At 31.6% G+C, this 21,431-nt stretch overlaps 1 protein-coding gene across 1 annotated transcript; it reads right to left on the reverse strand.

Moving 5' to 3' along the window:
• Positions 1 to 315: 315 nt before the first annotated feature.
• Positions 316 to 2,050, reverse strand: LOC114402374 (probable prolyl 4-hydroxylase 3). The gene is made up of 3 exons (XM_028364913.1): positions 1,757 to 2,050; positions 1,584 to 1,668; positions 316 to 355 (listed from the first exon to the last, which is right to left on the reverse strand). Exons 1-3 carry the CDS (start codon positions 1,951 to 1,953, stop codon positions 347 to 349), a joined length of 291 nt encoding a protein of 96 aa, XP_028220714.1. The 5' UTR covers positions 1,954 to 2,050; the 3' UTR covers positions 316 to 346.
• Positions 2,051 to 21,431: the final 19,381 nt, after the last annotated feature.

Here is a 21,431-nt window from a genome sequence, read left to right on the forward strand (position 1 = left end):
CTAGAATCTCTATACATGCAAAGCTCTGAATCCCAGCCCAAACTCCCTCTCTAAAATCTGATTTCAGGCTTAAATAGGTGGTCTTGTTCGTGCTCGTGCGCTTAGCACAATTATGGACCGCTTAGCACACATAAGTGAATTTTGGCTTAGCGCGTGCCTTTCGCTTAGCGGATGGACTGAAGCGCTGCGCTTAGTGAGATGAAGCGGTGCTCTTAGCGAGCCTGTACAGCTCATCTTCTTCTAGAGTCTTCCTCGCGCTTAGCCCATGAGTGTTGCGCTTAGCGGACGCTCGCTAAGCCAGCAGATTGGCTTAGCGAGAAGGTGAAAAACAGCACTTCAAACTTGCCTAATTAACCTGAAATTGAGATAAAATGATTATTAAACACACAAAATAGAAGTAATAAGTATTTATTACCTATACTTAACAGAAAATACTTATAACACTACAAAATAACCACAAATTTGAAGAATTTGATACAATTTACATAAGTTTTATACACAAAAGTTAGTCATATTCACCGACTAACAATGAGTTAATTAAAAAAACTACAATAATAACAAAAAGTAAAAATCCATTTTTAGAGGAAAAAAAGATTATAAAATAAAATCTCTATCTTACTATTATTAACAAAGAAAATAGAGATAGGAAGGGAAACATGCTCACCACCCTGCGTACAATCCACTCTTTCTATTATAAGATGTAATTGAAACTAAACCTTCCCCAACATTCTCTTTTAATATAAAAGTAGTGATGAGTAAGGTATTTTTTTCTTCTTCTGAAAATAATGTCTAATTAGTTTAAACAGTTTTTTCTCCTGGTAGCATAATTCACATTGCCATGAACGTACCCAAGAACGCAGTACAGAACGGGATTAGGCATGTTGCGTCTATATATTGATTTATATGTAATGTATTGTGGGTATTGATTTATGAGAAAATAATCTACTCCAATATAAATTTAACTACACTAGGTACATTAATTTCTTGCATACAGCGATTTTTTTTTCTATTTTTAGTTCTTATAATTATAGGATTACATTTGTAATAAAATTATGATAATGTGGCTGGCATCTCACCACGAACCATACAAAAGAACCTCGTTCATAACAAAATTTAGTCCCTGAGCCTAATCTATTCTTACAGAAATTTCAATTTGAACTCCACAATTTTCCCTGATATGGATGCAGGCACACAACATTATAGATTTAGCACTGTGTTCCGAATTTGAACGATTTAATCATCTAGAAAAACACTCAAGGAACAAAATATATAATCCAGTCCTTGAACCAAACCTATGCTTACAGAAATTACAATTTGAACTCCACAATTTTCCTTGATACAACGCAACATTATAGATTTACCACCTTATCCTACACTCAAACAATTTAATCATCCAGAAAACACAAAAGGAACAAAATATTCCTAATCTCAACGGTTCGACAAAAATTTCACGACCTATAAACACCATTTTGCATCAAACAAAAGCTTAAAATACTCAGACACATAAATTCTAGCTATCTTCAATAATAAAAAAACAAAAAAACAAGAAGAGGCAAATCCATAAGAAGATTATGAAAACTGACCAGAAAATTGTGATAGATGAACGCTCTTGGCTCCCAAGAGAAAATCTCGGTCCGTTGCTCCGAGTTTTCCACCAAACTCTCGCCACTTCGTGAAACAAAAATTAGGAAAAGATTAAACACATTTTAAACTAAATCAAAACCAAACGGAGCAGAATGAATTTATATAATATCACCTTTGAGAGGTCTTGCGCCTGAAGACGCTGAGATCCGGGGTTGGAAAATCATCGTCAGTAGTTGGAAGATAAACAATGCCGAGAGCAAGGAGCAGGACGAGGATAAGTGTGAGGAAGAAAAGTGCCCATAGAACCAGCGAGAATGTTGACCACTTCTTCCCCTGTGCTCGGGTATACGAATGCTTTCCTTTGGCCATGTGCTTGGATTGAAGTAACGCTGAATTGAATCTGCTCCAAAACCCTAAGCAATGCAAATGGACCAGTGTGGTGTGAGTGTGACTGGTGTCTGCTAACACCACATCTTCCCCGTTTTTTGTTTCGTAAATAAAATTTAAAATAAAAACTCTAAATGCGGAAACGTTTGATTTATTTTCTCTTTAGTAACGTTCACAATAAAAGTTTATGTTTTAAAAAGAATTTAATGGTTAAGAGTTTTAAAATTTTAAAATTTAACAAAAAAATTAAAGGTTAAAAACCAAATTATGTTTCAGTGTTAAAAACGTACAAGTATACATAATAAATTAATAAACACTAATATATTTCTATATTATAATTAAAATATTATAATACTCGTTGAGTTTCATATCAATAAAAAAATATAATCATAATATAAAAGGATGATAAAGTTTTCAATTTATTTATTTTCTCAATTAAACATTTTTAGTATTTTTTTTTATCTTTTCTCTATATATATACATTTCATACATTATATCTATAAATAACAAAAATCTTTCTCTCACCCATCTAAAATGGTGTTTATTTTATTATTTTTATTTGTATGTTTTATCTTTTTAATCATTTATTCCTTTTTATTTATATTTTAAATTGAATTTTAATTTTTTTTATAAGAAGTTATCAATAAAAATAAACTTCATGTTATAATTTAAATTGTTCATCTTCTTCTTCTTCTTATATATATATATATATATATATATATATATATATATATATATATATATATATATATATATATATATATTTCAAAAGTTAAGTGAGCGATGCAAAGTGATAGCTTCAGTTAGATAAGAATAGCTTATTTCTGTCCTATTTATTTTATAGATTTACTTTCATATTGTCTTTCTGTTTCCATCAAAAATACTAATTGTGCAAGAATTATACGTACTATATTCCATGAGTTAGGGTAGCAAGAATAGATTAATAAGAGAAAAAAAGGACTGACCCCTAGTCCTTTATGTTTATCTTTCTCCCAATCTTAATCTTCTTCTTATCTCTCCTCATTTACGATCTTCCTAATAGTGACACCCATACCAACACATTTTCAAAATTTTGTTTTTTTAGAGGATTCAAAATAATTATTTGATAGTATATGATCATTTACAAATTGTTATATTTAAATAAAATTATAAAGTATTTTTCATTTTTAATTTTATGTAATGTATTGAGATTTGTAATTTAAAAGGAATAAATAATTAAATTTAATTTAAAATGTTTGAAAGAAAATTAAATTTATATATTGAAAACTATGACCTTTTTAAGAAGGAAAAAACAAATTTTTATATTTTTATAATAATTAAATAATATATATTAATAATAAATTTTACTTTTTTTACGATATAATTGTTTTTACCCACATTCTATAAAAATTCTATAAAAGTTAAACTCTATTATTAAAAACAGTTTTTTTTATTTTCAAATGAACTAATATGCAATAATTTATATAAATGTGTGTTATATTTAAATGATAATCATGAAATAATAAAATTAAAATTACAAAAATTATTTTAAAAATTTAGTATAATTTTTAAATGCTTACCTTTTGAATTTGTTATTGTTTATTAATTATTTTTTTAAATTAAAATATAATTAATAACTCAATATACAACTTTTTAAAAAAATATATAAATAATTAAAGAAAAAAAATTTATATTAACATCGGTTATTTGAAAATCAATGTCGTTAAGAACTTACAACATCGATTTTAAAATAATCGATGTTAAAATTGCACTAAATTCAGTTTTCACATCTGTTATTTGAAAACCAATGTTGTAATTGCTTAAGAACATCGGTTTTCAAATAACCGATGATAATAGGACGATGTTAAAACTCATTTTTTTAGTAGTGAGGGTTCAATTGCTTGCTCACTGATTCACGAGAATACCCACAGTAGAGAAAACATCAATTTTTAATTCAATAATAATCCTACTCTTTTCAGTACATATGATTCCTCTATATATTACAAAAAATAAAACATCCGAGAATACAAATCAAAGGAAACAAGAAAATATTATATATTCTTAAATTAATGATATAAACATGATAAATATGAAATCTTCACTATATATATATATATATATATATATATATATATGTATATATATATATATATAATATTTTCCTTAAAAAGGAAAAAAAATATTAATTTTCCTAATAAGTCATAACTAATTCTGGAAGGACACAGTCTTTGAGTGGTTTCTTCGATTTGAACTCTATACAGATCTCTTGGAACGTTGGATTTCTATACTAGAGCCTTGACATCCTCTTTCATCCCTTTTTAATTAGCCCATGGTTGCACCACATTTCTACATCAGTCCCTACTTCCTCATAAAGGTCCGTCCTAGAATCGACAATCGTGCACGGGAAGGTTAAAATACCAGTATGATGCAAACCATCTTCTGGAGAATGAGAGCTAGAAGAGGTACAAGAAAGCATTAATATTGAACTCTTAACATGTATGGGTTCTTCATTAACATCCATAGCAATTTCATCATCATTTGCAATAATAGTTCCAATGTCAACATCAAAATGAAGCATATCAACCTTGGATCCCACTTCCTAGCAATGATCATCAAGGTTTTCATTAAAATCATCAAACTCATCATCATTTTGTAAATAGGTTCACTGCCAATGTCATATCGACCTCAAATCCTGCTTCCCGACAATGTTGTAGTTGAGGGAATACATTAAAAGAGTAGTCGTCAATGTTAGAACAATCATTATCCCAGGTTGGATGATCATCGTCTACGACTACAAGAACATGGTGTTGTGGTTGCGCTTGAAGAGAAGCCAACTATTGTGTCAAGTTCTGCAATCGCAACCATGTGATCTTGATCCATTGAATCATGTTTTCAAGGTTTGCATGAGTAGCACATCTAGTTGACAACATGGTGTGGGGTCATACTAACTTTTGATACCAATGAATGTTGCGAACATGATAGAAATGATGAGGGTTTCAACAACTCATCGATCTGTAAGAATATCGAGGGTAACTTGTTTGTTCATAAAAATGTCCAGAGGTTGAGATAGGGTTCAATTGCTTGCTCATTGATTCTAGAGAATACCCAGGGTAGAGAAAACATCAATTTTTAATTCAATAATAATATTACTCTTTTGAGTACATATGATTGCTCTATATATAACAAAAAATAAAACATCCGAGAATACAAATCAAAGGAAACAAGAAAATATTATATATTCTTAAATTAATGATATAAACATGATAAATATGAAATCTTCACTATATATATATATATATATATATATATATATATATATATATATATATATATATATAATATTTTCCTTCAAAAGGAAAAAACAATATATTAATTTTCCTAATAAGTGGTAACTAATTTAGGAAGCACAGTCTTGGAGTGGTTTCTTCGATTTGAACTCTATAGAGATCTCTTGGGACATTGGATTTCTATACTAGAGCCCTGACATCCTCTTTGATCCCTTTTTAGCCCATGGTTGCATCACATTTCTACATCATTCCCTACTTCCTCATAAAGGTCCATCCTAGAATCGACAATCGTGCACGGGAAGGTTAACATACCAGTATGATGCAAACCATATTCTGGAGACTGAGAGCTAGGAGAGGTACAAGAAAGCATTAGTAGCAAACTCTTAACAACCCATCAGGTTCTTCGTTAACATCTATAGCAATGTCATCATCAGGTCTAATAATAGGTCAATTGTGAAGATCAAAATCAAGCATATCAACCTTAAATCCCACTTCCTATCAATGATCATCATGGTTTTCTTTAAAAATGTCAAACCCGTCGCCAGTGTCGTAAATAGGTTCACTATTGACACCAAAATTAGACATCTCGACCTCAAATCCTGCTTCTCAACAATGATTTAATCGAGGGGAACCGTCAAAGGGTTAGTTGTCGATGTGATAACTATCATCATCTCAGGTTGGATGATCGTCGTCCACGACTACACGAACATGGTGTTGTGGTTGTAATTGAAGAGAAGCCAATTGAGAAAATGAGAAAACCTCAATTTTTAATTTAATAATAATCTTCCAATTTTTAGCACATATGCTTTCTCTATATATAAGATAAAATAAAACTTCCTAGAACAAAAATAAAAGGAAACAAGAAAATATTATATATTCCAAATATCTCTAATATCTTATTCCTAAATTAATGTCATAAATATGATAAAGATATATATGATACCTTTATTATTATTATTATTATTATTATTATTATTATTATTATTATATTTTTATCAAAAAAGAAAAAAAACAATATTAATATTATTCAAATAATTAATGTGGACTAACATTATAAGACAATTATATTAGCTATTTGTCATTATTAAGTTTTATTTTATGTGGTCAAATTAAGTGAGCCCGTTAGACTACTAAATAAGATTATATGGGCATAAATGAGCATATGTCAATGTTGGTCCATTAGAGGATAATGAAAACCTTATTAGGTTAACACGCTATGAGAAAGTTATGGTCCATAATATATCGAATCGTCACATATAGTTTCTTTTCTCCCCATCTGAAGAGTTACGAAGCTTCTGTTGAAAAATAAAGAGGCTTTGGTTGTGGAAGAACCATAAGAATGTCAATTATATTATTCATCGGTTGTTCATGATTGAACGATCGTCGAAGAACGCTTTGATTAGGAACCAACTACGGATCCAAGTATTTTATCTACCTTAGTAATCAAGCATGTTGTAGATCTTAGGACCTTTTGGTGAATTGTCCTAGATTATAGACCTATATATTTTTTAGCTTCTGGATAAAGAATAAAAATAAAGATTAAGGATTAAAGATATTACAATAAGTTGTATCAAATAAGATCCTCATTGTTTGATTATCAGGATTCAAGTTTTTTTATTGGTTAATGCCTGAATAGGGATTTCTTTCGTGATTTATTTTCCCCTGTTTGCAACAATGGTAGTTTAAATTTTTGGAATTTACTGTTATATATTTTCAAATCAAGGAAAGGATTTTGGGAATATGCATATATATACACATAACTTTGTTTCGGATTGTATAGGTTTTTTGGGTTCTGAACTTTTTTCTTTGGAATATGCATATATATTGTTTTTCTTCTTCCCGTAAGGTAATTTGAATCTTTATAGAGAAATTTGTTGTTGTAGAAAACACATTAGCCTTCATAGAGGTATTTACGATTCAAAGAATGGCTGAGAGTCATTGTTCATAATTCCTTAGTTAATATATGTTTTTTAATTAGGGCTAATGTATGGTGCATCAAGTTATTTATGGATTAGATTGCAGCATATTTGTGATTGTTGTCAACTTCATGTGATTTTTTTATACGGTTTGTTAGACCATTATTGATATGATTGAGATTTTATTTCTTTTAACCAACCCGTATCTAAATATTTGAGGGTTGAAATTAAAAATACTTAATAGATACTTCTCTTATTTAAGGATGACTGGGTGGTCATGTGATTGCTATGTGATGTTAAAGATATATTTCCGTCTATCTGTGAAATTTGTGTAAATTTAAGACTCCTCATTTAATTAAGTTGTCTAGTATTTTTTTTGTTGGATTAATTGAAATGAAATGTTGACAAAGTAAGATCTATTGTGTAGATTAATCTTATTGAATTTACATAGATGTTGTGTGTAATTATTCATGCGAATTTTGTTTGGTCCAAATAAAGACACAGTTTGGCCAAATAATTGCATGTCTAGGATGATAAACGTGTGGTGATTATAAGAATTGATTTTTCATGTAAATAATGAAGTGTCCAAAGACAATCATTATTTGACCAAATTTATCACCAGATTAATTTTTCGTGTGAACAATGGAGTGTCCAAAGACAATCATTGTTTGATAGAACTTATCATCAATGTTTAATCATTATGTTTAGAGTAGAACTTCCAGTTAGTCTTTTCAATCCAAAAATTGGAGATTAATGGTTTGATAGGTATCTTGTTTGGGTCTTTCAAGTTACCATAAAGATTAATTGTCCATTGTATGAACAATGGAGTCTTTAAATTGTTTCTTGCTTGGGGTCTTTACCCTAAACCCGAAATCCTAAACCCTAAACTTTCTCCAAGCATTCTTTGTTCTACTACCAAAGTAATTAGGTTAAAAAGATCATCAGTCATGTTACTTTGTTTTAAATTAGAAATAATCTAAATTGTTGGACTCATCAATTACACACACTCCTATTAGTAGATTTTGGAGGCATTCAGAAGAACCTCTAAGGAGAGAGATTATTTGGGCTTACCAAACTAGCTCAAGACTCTTATCTTATAAACGTTTTTAGCTTATTTAAAAAAGATTTATGGTAAAATTCATCACATAAGCTTCCATATGATAAGAGCTTATCAAATAAGCATGATTTAGCTGTTTACACAAACACACCATTTATGTATTAAATCTAACTTGTTAGCTTAAGATTAAAAAAAGGAAAAAAAAGGTTTGTCATGCCTCAAATAAAACTGGCTTTTTCTTTTACACTGGCATCGTGGGTGGGTACACATTCTGGTAACAAATAATTACAATTATTCCTACAAAATAATCCAGACCACCCCATTTGTGTGCAGCACTAGCGCTACTAGATGGATGATAAAATGGGAGGCTTTAATAGATGTATGTTTCTTGTGGATTGTTATAAGGACCAACTTTGTTCACCCAAAGGTTAACTAGTTCATCACGTTGATACTACAACAAAATAAAATACATCCTTTTAAAAACAAAAGTTGTTCACCACTTAATACTACACATGAAATATAAATATTTAATTTGTTTCACCAAGTCAGTGGGGAAACATTCTGGGACAATAGACATAGTATAGGGGTTCGGATAAACGAAGAGAGGCTAATGAAACAATTTAAAGCATTCATTTAACTTCAGATATAGAACTAACCATGCTTTAAAAAAGAAAAATGCAATTGATAAGAAACTATCTGTTGATTAGTTTTAAATTCTTTTACTAGGCTCAGCCTATCTGTTGAGGAAGTGATGAAATGAATTATATGCTTCTATAGTATTATGGTTCTAATATTGGTTAATCAATCAAACAAAGAAACTTGCAAGTACCTGATACCCATATTATGCCACAGTTAGCAATAAAAGGCAACTTACTTACCCCAACATGGATGGAGAGTCTTCAATAACACGTAAAGGAGCATCATCTCCAACAAACATCTTTTGGAATGGAGTAACTACACCAATTATTAGACCAAGAATCTACATACATACTCAAAAAGACAAACGTCAATAAATAAGGTGATTTCACTAAATGTTATCTAATAAATTCTTCCTTCCTCATTCACCTCCTTCCACTTTACCACTTCCATAATTATGCCTCTGAGTTGTCACTAAGGTGGTAGTGGGGTAACAATTGTAGATCAATAAGAATTTCATGAAGATGCCTCCGTTAAACTTCGGGATACAATTATTAATTGTGCTGATGTGACTTGACAAGCTTAGGTGTTATTCAAAACATTTTGACTTGTTAATTATGTTGACATGTCTAACATGCCTTCAGATTCATGATTTTTTCCTTGTTTGCATTACATTAGCAATAGAAAATATAATAGTTGTTAATGTAAGAGAATAATTGGAATACCGGTCTGATTGTTGCAGGTGCTAATAGAACCTTTAGATTGAGCTTTTGTACTAATGTTTTCAATGGTTTCATAATCTACTTTTGTTTCGATACCAGTAAAACAATTGGAAAATGTAAGAATTTTTACCTAATGTAGAAAAATCGGAAATGCAACATGTGGCATGTAAATTTGAACTTCAATGAAATTATTTTGGTTGCTTTATACATAAAATAGTTTTCGGATTATGTATTGCCTTAGCCATTGGCCATTCTCATTTATTCGTTGAGATCACAAGTAAAGAACCTAGTGATTCAGGAAATTATAAGACGAAAATCTTGAAGTATTGATATGAGAAAAGTGAACAAAGAAGTGTGATATTCACAAAATTGTGTTAGACATCATTGGTGAAAGAGTGCAAACAAGACTATCATACTTGAAGTACAAGTGCATATAATGTATCTACATTCAATTTCCAAATATATTAGAACGCAGACTCATCATATCTCTTACTGGTCTAGTTGAATGTTTTGAAGATCTGTTACTTTTTCTGACATTGGACCTATTGTAGAATCATCAATCTTGTTCACATTAAAAATTAGTAAATTTTGTGTTTGCTCCTTGATAAAAAGAGGGATGTGATATCCCTTTGCTGAGACTAATATATCCTAAAGAAAAATTATTGACTGAACAATGGCTTGATCTGATTTATTAAAATAACAATTTAAAATCTGTAAGTGAACTACCTGCAACACAACACCCCAACACAAGGCCTCGCATATCAGGATATTAGGAGGTGCTTTAGTTATTTTCAGAAACAACCATCCTAGTGTTGTCCCAATGATAAATGTGAGAAGAATATTCAATGGCATGAACCACCTTCATAATTCATAAAAGCATGTCAGCTAAACCAATTAAGGAAAGAAAGAGATGGAAAATAAAAATAAGTGAAAAAATTGAAAATGAAGTAGAGTACCAAGAAACAACATACACTGTTGCTACCTGTGACACCCTCTACCCCATACATATATGTACTAATAATGAAGTGAATAATAAATTATAATTAATTAAAAGTTCTTACAACACGTTTAAATAAAAAAAGTCTTTCAAAAGAGTAAAAGGCTCACATTCACTTTCCTCGCATCATAGTAAACTTGTACGAATGAATAATAAAATCACTTCAGCTCAAACAAGGTCGTCCAAGACTTCATACAATTAATATAAAAATCTATACCCCAATGTCACATCTTATCAGAGCATTGTATCCCGACGTCCTTTAGCACAAGGTTCCTTAAAGAAATTGACCTAGTCATCTGCTCCCCCGAACACAAAGTTCAAGATCATCACAGGATCCAAACACAAACAACACACACGAAATGAGTTACCACATTCCTAACTAATAGAGAAACAAGACAACTAGATATACATATCATATAAATGAGATACAACTTACTTCAACATAACTCACGTAATTCCACCACTTTGTCATTTAAAATTCACCTTTCAATCAATAATCACATTACACATGAATCACACACCCCGATCAAGACATAATAACACATCAATCTCATAATAAACAATTAGCAAGCATTATGCAACAGTTATGTTAAGACTCAAGCCTATATGCAATGTGGTACCATGTCAGTGAAAAACCACCTTGGGGCGCATAGGAGTACATAACAAGACACACCACAAAATGGGTATGTCAGGTCATTCTCACTAAGTAAAATCATAGGATGACCAGTCAGGGTCACGCTGTTTTGCGAGAATGCTCCGAAGAGTTCGTCAAAGCCTTTCCCTTCTGATTCAGGTCCAACCCCTAAAACAATTTTTGCATGCAGACACTGCTCATGAATTATACAATACCCATGACCTCACACTCGTGTTTTAAACACGTTCAACACTACAATTTAACAATGTGGTTCCTAAATAGGAAACCTACATTTTCTCTTTAACACTGCGCATCAACACTTTTCTCAAGATAAACACTGGTCGGGATATTGTATAATTCACAGCTCACAACACAAGTAATGTCACATCAAGTGTTAACCACACACTTATTCACAACTAAAACTCATGTTTACAATTTCACATCTCATAACGTCACAATCCACCATCACATGTTTACATGTATCTCGCAAATTGACACATTCCACTTTGCACTACTCAATCTCCGTAACAATATTATAACCTCATTATAATAATTTATCACGTCTCATAACTCATATACACATCACATCACACAGTAATAATATTTGCATGACACAAAACATATATATATATATATATATATATATATATATATATATATATAGTAAATCAAACTACATTATTTTTAATCAAAAGAGTTTCTATAACAATTAATTTAAGATTACATCAAAAGAAATTACTACTAGGCATTAACCTTACAACTTTCTTTAATTTATTATTTCACTATTACAATATATATATACACATAACATGTTGATCATCATCATGGGAAAATTAGAACAAGATAATAATTTGTGTAAAATAAGTCATTAAAGAATATTATTTAGAGTATAATTCACGTGAATAAAAAGAACTCAATTTTTTAAAGGGTTCACACTCAACAAAAGAACACATCAATTTCACAACAATTTCTCATTGGGACATCAATTGATTCGTCAAACATATATAATTCACAGTTATAATTGTAAGGATATAATCAAAATTTGTGGAAACACCCCAAGACTCATTCCAATTGATACTCTAAGGATCCCTACACATGTTCTCACTATTCCCCAAATGTGAATAACTCATTGTGACAGAAATAGCAGCATATCTAGCGGTTTCCTGAGATTCCTCAAGTTTTTTCTCTAACTGCTCTGATAGGATTCCCAAACATTTGAGAGGAAGAGGAGGTGTAGAGAGTATCGTGAGTCTGAAAATTGACCTAAGATGCCTCTATTTATAGATAGGATACTCATAGCCTATTATTACTCTATTTATTTATTTTTATTATTTTATAAAAAGAAACTCTATTTTATTTCTTATCAAATGAATAAATAAAATATAATTTTTTCTTCAAACCATTATTTCAATACAACTATTTCTTTTTATTTATTTAATTATAAAAACCTCACCATTTTCTAAAACTTTATTATTTTTTACTAAAAAGTCTTTTTAATTTATTTACGAAAAATGGAACATTACACTACCAGGCTCTTGAATGCAATAGTTTTAGCCAGGATGCTACAAACAAGAGCCGGTGTGAATACAAAGTATACTATTTTTACAAGAAAAAAAGAGTCATTTAGTTGATTCATAAAGAAACCATTCATATTCAGAACAAAAATGCAACATATTTTTACATTCCTTGAGGCATAAAAAGACATTTTATCATGGTCTGATGGTAAATAGCTATAACTATCTGTATAAAGTTAAGGATCTAGATTTTAAAAATTAAAATATTTTTCACATAATTAATGAAGAACCCCAAACTCCAACGTTCCTCCACTGTGGCCTGGACCACAACCCCAAACCCCAAAACTCCTACGCCGCAGCCTAGACAACAACCCAAACCCCAACGCTCCTTTTGCCGCACCCCAAAACCAAATATTATCAATGGCCACGCCCACTCAAGCCCCAACAAAATTCACACAAAGCCCCAATGAAAATGCAAGAGAGGGGTTCTTACCTTCTAATGATGAGAGCACGTTGCTAGTTGGGTTCACAGCTTTGATGTTGATGGCAGCATGATGGTGATGAAAACAGGATGGTGATGACTGCACCGCAATGATGAGAGCAAGAGATGTTTAAGGATTTTGGCACAAGAGCTCGAGTGTTTCAGACGCGTGAGAGCTGGAGCGTTTCACTCGAACACCAGTTTTAATTTTTACATGCATTACAACAACAATTTTAGGTACAACCGTCTTTAAAGTTGCCCCATCTATGACGGTTTTTACCAAAGCCATCTTTAATCATAGTGTCCTTATGACAATTTTGCCAAAAATAGTCGTTAATGCATCCACTTATTTACAAAAATCAAACCGGCAATTTGTTAAAGACGGTTTTGGTAGAATCGTCGTTGTTCCAATGTCGTAAAAGACTTTTTTTAGTAGTGTGATATAGTTTTATTATCACAAAATATTTAGACCAATACAGTTTTGGATGGATTTAACATTAAAGATAGTAAACAAAAATATACACTCATTCTTAAAGGAGACAAGTTATTCTCAAATAGTATCCCATTTGTAATCTTAAAAAAAAATAGATGCAAAGGATTCCTTTTGCTTTAACTGTGGGGAGCCTGATATATGATTATGTTTGTTTTCGTCTTAACATAGCTTTTTAGATGGAGTCTTAGGGAGATATATGAGTTATTATCTTAAGCGGCACAAGACAGAAATGAAGTGTGCAATGTGCTATTTGAAGAAAACAAAAAAATAACTATATGTTTCCATATCTAAAGTCTGAAAGTTTAGAGATCATAAAGTTTTTTCACTCCAATTTCATGAGATGCCTAAGTAGTAAAGACTCCATATTAGGCTACATCTTTAACCATGAGGGTGGAGTTAATGTCTTGCTATGAGGCATCAAGCCATATGATATGGTTGCTAAACTTTGTCATTGGCTTATTGTTACAAACATTAAGTGGCCATTAAGTATTTTTTGTGACAATAACTCATAGTGTTATACTCTAACAACAACAGGATAGTATGTGACAACTTAATTATAGTTACTGTTACCATATATGTTTAAATGCAGCAACCGCTCTATTAACCCTAAGTGTGAAAACATGACCATGAGCAAATATACCAGTTGTTTGCTTATATATTGTTAAGTGATTGGCTGATTAGTGCATTGTTATACTGTTGATTTTGAAGGGAATATATAACTTGGTTATGTGCAAGTATGTTGTGAATGTGTTGTACATATGGTAGGTGTGATATCTGAAACTATTCCTTCTTTAATCTCATCTCATGGTGTAACCACTGGTTATTGAGGCAACGATTTAATTAAAGGATTTTCAATATAGTGGACGTTCAACAAATCATTACGTGGTTGATAGTGAAAATTTGAAACTAGGCAACTACTATGAGTTAAGTGCAAAGTAAGCCTGTTAGACTACTAAATAAGATGATGTGGGCTCAGCCTATCTATTGAGGAAGTGAAGAAATGAATTCTATGCTCAGCAAAAATAATATTGGTTAACCAATCAAACAAAGAAATGAATTCCATGCTTCAATCACACGTAAAGGAGCATCATCTCCGGCAAACATCTTTTGGAATGGAGGAACTACACCTATTATATAACCAAAAATCTACATACATACTCAAAGAGACAAACGTTGTCAATAAATAAGGTGACTTCAGTAAGCGTTATCTAAAAAAATTTTCCTTCCTCGTGTAGAAGCATATATGCTATGAAGTTTTGATGATGCCAAAGATAAGCGCTTGTCACATTTGATCCAAGTCAAGAATCCAAAAATTCAAGATAATTGATGAACTTAGTTCCTAGAATCTAAGGAAGAGTTTCTTAATTGATGATGCATAGGTTTGGCCAAAGGATATTTTCCAAAAAAATTTCTGAGATTTCATAAATATGATATTTACTCTCTGGTAATTGATAACCAGATCCTGTAATCGATTACCAGTGGCCAAAATAAATTCTGAAATGATCTTACAAAATTTGAATTTAAATTTTAAGCATGTAATTGATTACCCAAGGCTTGTAATCGATTACCAGAAGTTTTAAACATTTTATAACAGCCTTCAGAAATTTGAATTTAAATTTTAAAGCCTATAATCGATTACAACACGTGTGCAACCGATTACCAGACATGAAAATTCAAATTTCAAATCTGAAGAGTCACAACTCTTTTGAAACTAACTGTGTAATCGATTACAACAGTCATGTGATCGATTACCAGTAAGGAATTTTCGAAAATAACTCCCAAGAGTCACAACTCTTCAAAAAGTTTTTGAATGGTCATCAAAGGCCTATAAATAGGTGACTTGGGATACAAAATTCCAGAGAGAGTTTTCCTGAAAAAAATTGTCTTATTCTCTCAATACCAAATTGTCTTATAACTCTCAAAAAGAATTCCTTGGCCAAAACACTTGCAAATTCAATAAGGAATTTTGAGTGATCTTCAATTGTAATATCTTTCTCTTTAAGAGAGAATTCTTCTTCTTCTTCTTATTCAACAAGATTGATTAAGGGACCGAGAGTCTCTGAAGTTGTAAGGTTATATAAACACAAGGGAAGGGTTGTCCCTATGTGATTTAGAGTTTTGTAAAAATGATTTTACAAGATAGTGGAAATCTCAAGCAGGTTGCTTAGGGACTAGAGGTAGGCACAGGGCGTGGCCGAACCAGTATAAAAATTGAGTTTGCATTCTCTCTTCCCTTAAACTTCTTTTACTTAATTGCAGTTTATATTTCGCTTTAAAGAAGTTTATTTTGAATTGTTCTTGAAATAATTCATAATTAGGGTTTTATTTTTAATTAAAAAGCGAGTTAAATTTTAAATTGGGGATAGTTTGGTACCTTAATTCAACCCCCCTTCTTAAGATATTGAGGCCACTTATTTAACACCTTGTTCACCTCCTTCCACTTTTCCACTTCCATAATTATGCCTCTGAGTTGTCACTAAGCTGGTTGTGGGGTAACAATTGTAGATCAATATGAATTTCATTAATTGTGTTCATGTGATGACAAGCTGAGGAGTTATTCAAAACATTTTGACTAGTTAATTATGTTGACACGTCTAACATGTCTTCTGATTCATGATTTTTTCCTTGTTTGCATTACATTAGCAATAGAAAATATAATAGTTGCTAATGTAAGAGAATAATTGGCATACCGATCCAATTATTGCAGGTGCTAATAGAACCTTTAGATTGAGCTTTTGTACTAATGTTTTCAATGGTTTCATTGTAACATTCCATTTTTTCATAAATAAATTTAAAAAGTTTTTTAGTAAAAATAATAAAAATAAATACATAGAGTAAATAATAGGTCGTAAATGCCCCTAGCTATAAATAACAACATGCTAGGTTTTTCAAACTGACTCTTCAACCTCCTCTGCCTCTCATTTTCGTTTTTCCCCTTCTCCTCTCAAAACCCTTTCTTTTTCCCGCAGCCCACAAAACCTTTCTCAGAAAAACGATGATCTCGGACTCATTAACCGTTGGATCGTCGTGGAATTTGAGTACCACGTTTGCAACCAAATTTCGAGGATTATCACCGTTGGGAATTGCAAAATCATGTCTGAGCTTAGAGGAAAACCCTTTTGCATTGTAGACTTTTATTTTCCCGCAGAAACCCAAAACTGTCTCGGTAAAACTACGATCTCTGTTTCGTTAACCGTTGGATTTTCATGAAATTTGGATATGTTGTTTAAAATTTAATTTCACACACTCTCACCGTTGGGATTTGCTAGATAATATTTTTGGATGGAGAAAAAGGAATCGCATGAAGACAGTACAAGTGGAGGCTTCAATCTCTTCTCCGTCTCTCTGACGTTCGAGAATTCTATCGGAGCAGTCGGAGGAAAAACTTGAGGAATCTCAGGGAACCGCTAGAAATGCCACTATCGTTGTCGGTAGACACGTGAGTCCGCTCAGAGGTAAGAGATGAGTTATTCACAATTGGGAATTAGTGAGAACATGTGTAGGGATCCTTAAAGATATCAATTGGAATGAGTTTTGGGGTGTTTTTGCAATTTTCATTTTATCCTTATAATTATTACAGTGAATTATATATGTTTGACAGACCAATTGTTGTGAAATTGACATGCTATTGTGTTGAGCTTGAGCCCTATAAATCAAGTACTTTTTCTATTTAATATCAATTGATGAAATAAAGTAAGGAGAAATTTAGAGAGATATTGATTTTGTATTTTCTCTTTTTCTTGCTGTTTAGGTTTTTATATATAATTTATAAAATTAATATCATAATTGAAATTGACCAAAGTGTTCATATAATTATTTAAAATTTGTGCATTGAAAGCTTACTTTGATATTTGTGATTCAATATGATGTATGCTAGCTTATATATATAGAGGTAGTTATTTATATTAATAATTTATGTAAATAATATTGTAGAGTGTTATAGTATGATTCCAAAAATTATTAAGTGTTGGAGTTTGAGAATATTATAGTTAAATTTCATGAACATGTGTATATTGTACCTTATGAATATCATTGGGAATGTTATGAGATGGTTGATGTGATGTTATGAGATGTTAAAGTGTGGACATGATATTCGATTGTGAATAAGTGAATGTGTTAACACTTGATGTTACATTAATTATATCGTGAGTTATGAATTATACAATAACCCGACCAGTGCTTATGCATAGTGTTAAAGAGAAAGTGTAGGTTCCTAGTTAGGAATCAGTGTTAAATTGTAGCGCAATTGTGTTAAACATGTTTGAAACATGAGTGTGAGGTCATGGTATTGTATAATTCATGAACAGTGCTTATAAATGAAATATGTGATGAATTGTGGAATAATATGTTGCCTTGAGATTATAATATTGTTATTGAGATTGAGTAAAAGTGTAAAGTATAACATATGTTGAATTGTGAGATACGTGAAAACATGTGATGGTGGATTGTGACATTATGAGATGTGAAATTGTGAATGAGTTTTGGTTGTGAATAAGTGTGTGATTAACTCTTGATGTGACATTATTTGTGTTGTAAGCTGTGAATTGTACAATAACCTGACCAGTGTTATCTTGAGAAAAGTGTAAATGCGCAGTGTTAAAGAGAATGTGTAGGTTTCCTATTTAGGAACCAGTGTTAAAGAGAAAGTGTAGGTTCCTATTTAGGAACCAGTGTTAAATTGTAGCGCAATATGTTGTACGTGTTTAAGACACGAGTGTGAGGTCGTGGGTATTGTATAATTCACTAGCAGTGTCTGTGTGCTAAAATGATTTTAGGGGTTGGACCTAAATCAGGAGGGAGAGGCCTTGACAGACTCTTCGGAGTGTAGGCCTTGGGGGTCACCGGGTTTGAGTGCTCCTTTAAGCCTATACTGATCCCATATGGTTGGAGCATTCTCACAAAACATCGTGACCCTGACTGGTCTCCCTATGATCTTACTTACTGAGAGTGCCCTGGCAAACCCATTGTGTGGTGTGTCTTGTTATGTACTCCTAAGCGCCCCAGGGTGGTTTTTCACTAACATGGTACCACATTGCATGTAGGCTTGAGTCTTAGCATAATTGTCTCATGCACTTGCTAATTGTTTATTATGAAATTGAGGTGTTATTATGTCTTGATCAGAACGTGTGATTCTTGTGTAATGTGATTGATGATTGAAAAGTGTGATTGATGGATGAAAAGTGAACTTTGAATGACAAAGTGGTGGAATTACGTGAATTACGTGTAAGTAAGTTTTATTTGGTTTATATGATATGTGTATCTAGTTGTCTTGTTTCTCTATTAGTTAGGAATGTGATAACTCACTCCCAATTTGCTGTTTGTGTTTGGATCCTATGATGATCTTGAACTTTGTGTTCGAGGGAGCAGATGACTAGGTGAACTGCTTTAAGGAATATTGTGCTGAAGGACGTCGGGACACAACGCTCTGATAAGATGTGACATTGGGATATAAGTTTTTTTGTTAATTTTATGATGTTAGTCTATGTTATTTCACCTCATTGATTTAACAAAATATTTTTGTAAATTTTGACGGCCTTATTTTGAGCCGAATATGTTTTTTATGAGTTTTATTTGGTAATTGAAGTGAATGTGAACCTTTTACCCATCTGATAAGTAAGTTTTATTTGGTTTATATGATATGTATATCTAGTTGTCTTATTTCTCGATTAGTTAGGAATGTGATAATTCACTCCCGGTTTGTTGTGTGTGTTTGGATCCTGTGATGATCTTGAACTCTGTGTTCGGGGGAGCAGATAACTAGGTGAATTGAATTGCTTTAAGGGATATTGTGTTGAAGGGCGTCGAGACACAACGCTCTGATAGGATGTGACATTGGGGTATAGGATTTTATATTAATTGTATGAAGTCTGAGATGACCTTGTTTGAGCCGATGACTTTATTATTTATTTGGACAAGTTTGAATATGATGTAGAAGAAAGTGATTGTGAACCTTTTATCCCTTTGAAAGGCTTGTATTTAAAAATGTTTAAAAAAAGATACTTTTAATTAATATTTAAATTTTTATTCCTTTGTTAGTATATATGTGAGGGGTAGAGGGTGCCACATTCATAATCTTCTTTTGTTTTGGTACCTGTAAAACAATTGGAAAATGTAAGAATTTTTATCTAATGTAGAAAAATCTGAATGGCAACATGTGGCATGTCAAATTGAACTTCAATGTAATTATTTTGGTTGCTTTATACATAAAATAGTTTTCAGATTACGTATTGCCTTAGCCATTGGCCATTCTCATTTATCCGTTGAGATCATAAGTATAGAACCTAGTGATTTAAGAAATCATAAGACAAAAATCTTGAAGTACTGATATGAGAAAAGTGAACAAAGAAGTGTGATATTCACAAAATTGTGTTAGACATCTTTGGTGAAAGAGTGCAAACAAGACTATCATACTTGAAGTACAAGTGCACGTCATGTATCCACATTCAATTTCCAAATATATTAGAACGCAGACTCATCATATCTCTTCCACTAGGTAATGTACATTCACTTCCAAATTGACTCACATGATCATTGGTGTGTGAAAGATCCTTTGTAGTAATCATTGGTCCAGTTGAATGGATTTCAAGATCTGTTTCTTTTTCTAACACTAGACCTACTATGGAATCATCAATCTTGTTCACATTAAAAATATGGCATGAATATAAGCAGATAATGTTGTACATGAAAGTCCAAATGATGATGTGTCTTACCTGATAAACCAAAATTAGAAATTGGACAATCTTTATTCAAAACTGTCAGGTTTTTTGTATGATTAAACTAGTCAATGACCATTAACCAATGTGCTAGTTTAGGTCATCTTACTGCCATGGACAAAGAGGTTTATGCCATCCCTTTCTTATTACAAACATCCACAACTTCAAAAGGGCTACTGCTTTCTTTATAGGCTGATGGAACTATGATGAGAGGCAAATTGCCTAGATTTGTTGTTTACATCAAATCCAAAATAGTTAGAAAATTAATTTCCAAGTGTCAAGACTGTATGTGATATCCCTTATGCTCTGATATATATCTTTGAACAAGGAAAAAATAGGTTTTAAGTCCCAAATAAATTAGTATATTTTGTGTTTGCTCCTTGATAAAGAGAGGGATGCGATATCTCTTGTGTTGTGACTAATATATCCTAAAGAAAAGTTATTGATTGAACAATGGCTTGATCTAATTTATTAAAATAACTATTTAAAATCTGTAAGTGAATTATTGCATCACAAAACCCCAACACAAGGCCTTGCATATTAGGAGGTGCATTAGTTATTTTCAGAAACAACCATCCTAGTGTTGTCCCAATGATAAATGTGAGAAGAATATTCAATGGCATGAACCACCTTCATAATTCATAAAATCATGTCAGTTAAACCAATTAAGGAAAGAAAGAGATGGAAAATAAAAAGGGTAAAAATTGAAAATGAAGCAGAATAGCAAGAAAACAACATACACTTCTACCAGGCTCTTGAATGCTATAGTTTTAGCCAGGATGCTGCAAACAAGAGCCGGAGTGAATACATAGTATACTATTTGTACAAGAAAAAAAGAGTCATTTAGTTGATTCATAAAGAAACCATCCATATTAAGAACAAAAATACATTGTATTTTACATTCCTTGAGGCATAAAAAGACATTTTATCATGATCTGATGGTAAATAGCTATAACTATTTGAATAAAGTTAACGATCTAGATTTGAAAAATTGAAATATTTTTCACGTAATTATTTCAGGAAGGCCACAT

Source organism: Glycine soja, chromosome 20, assembly GCF_004193775.1.
Source record: "Glycine soja cultivar W05 chromosome 20, ASM419377v2, whole genome shotgun sequence".
NCBI classification, from domain to species: Eukaryota; Viridiplantae; Streptophyta; class Magnoliopsida; order Fabales; family Fabaceae; genus Glycine; species Glycine soja.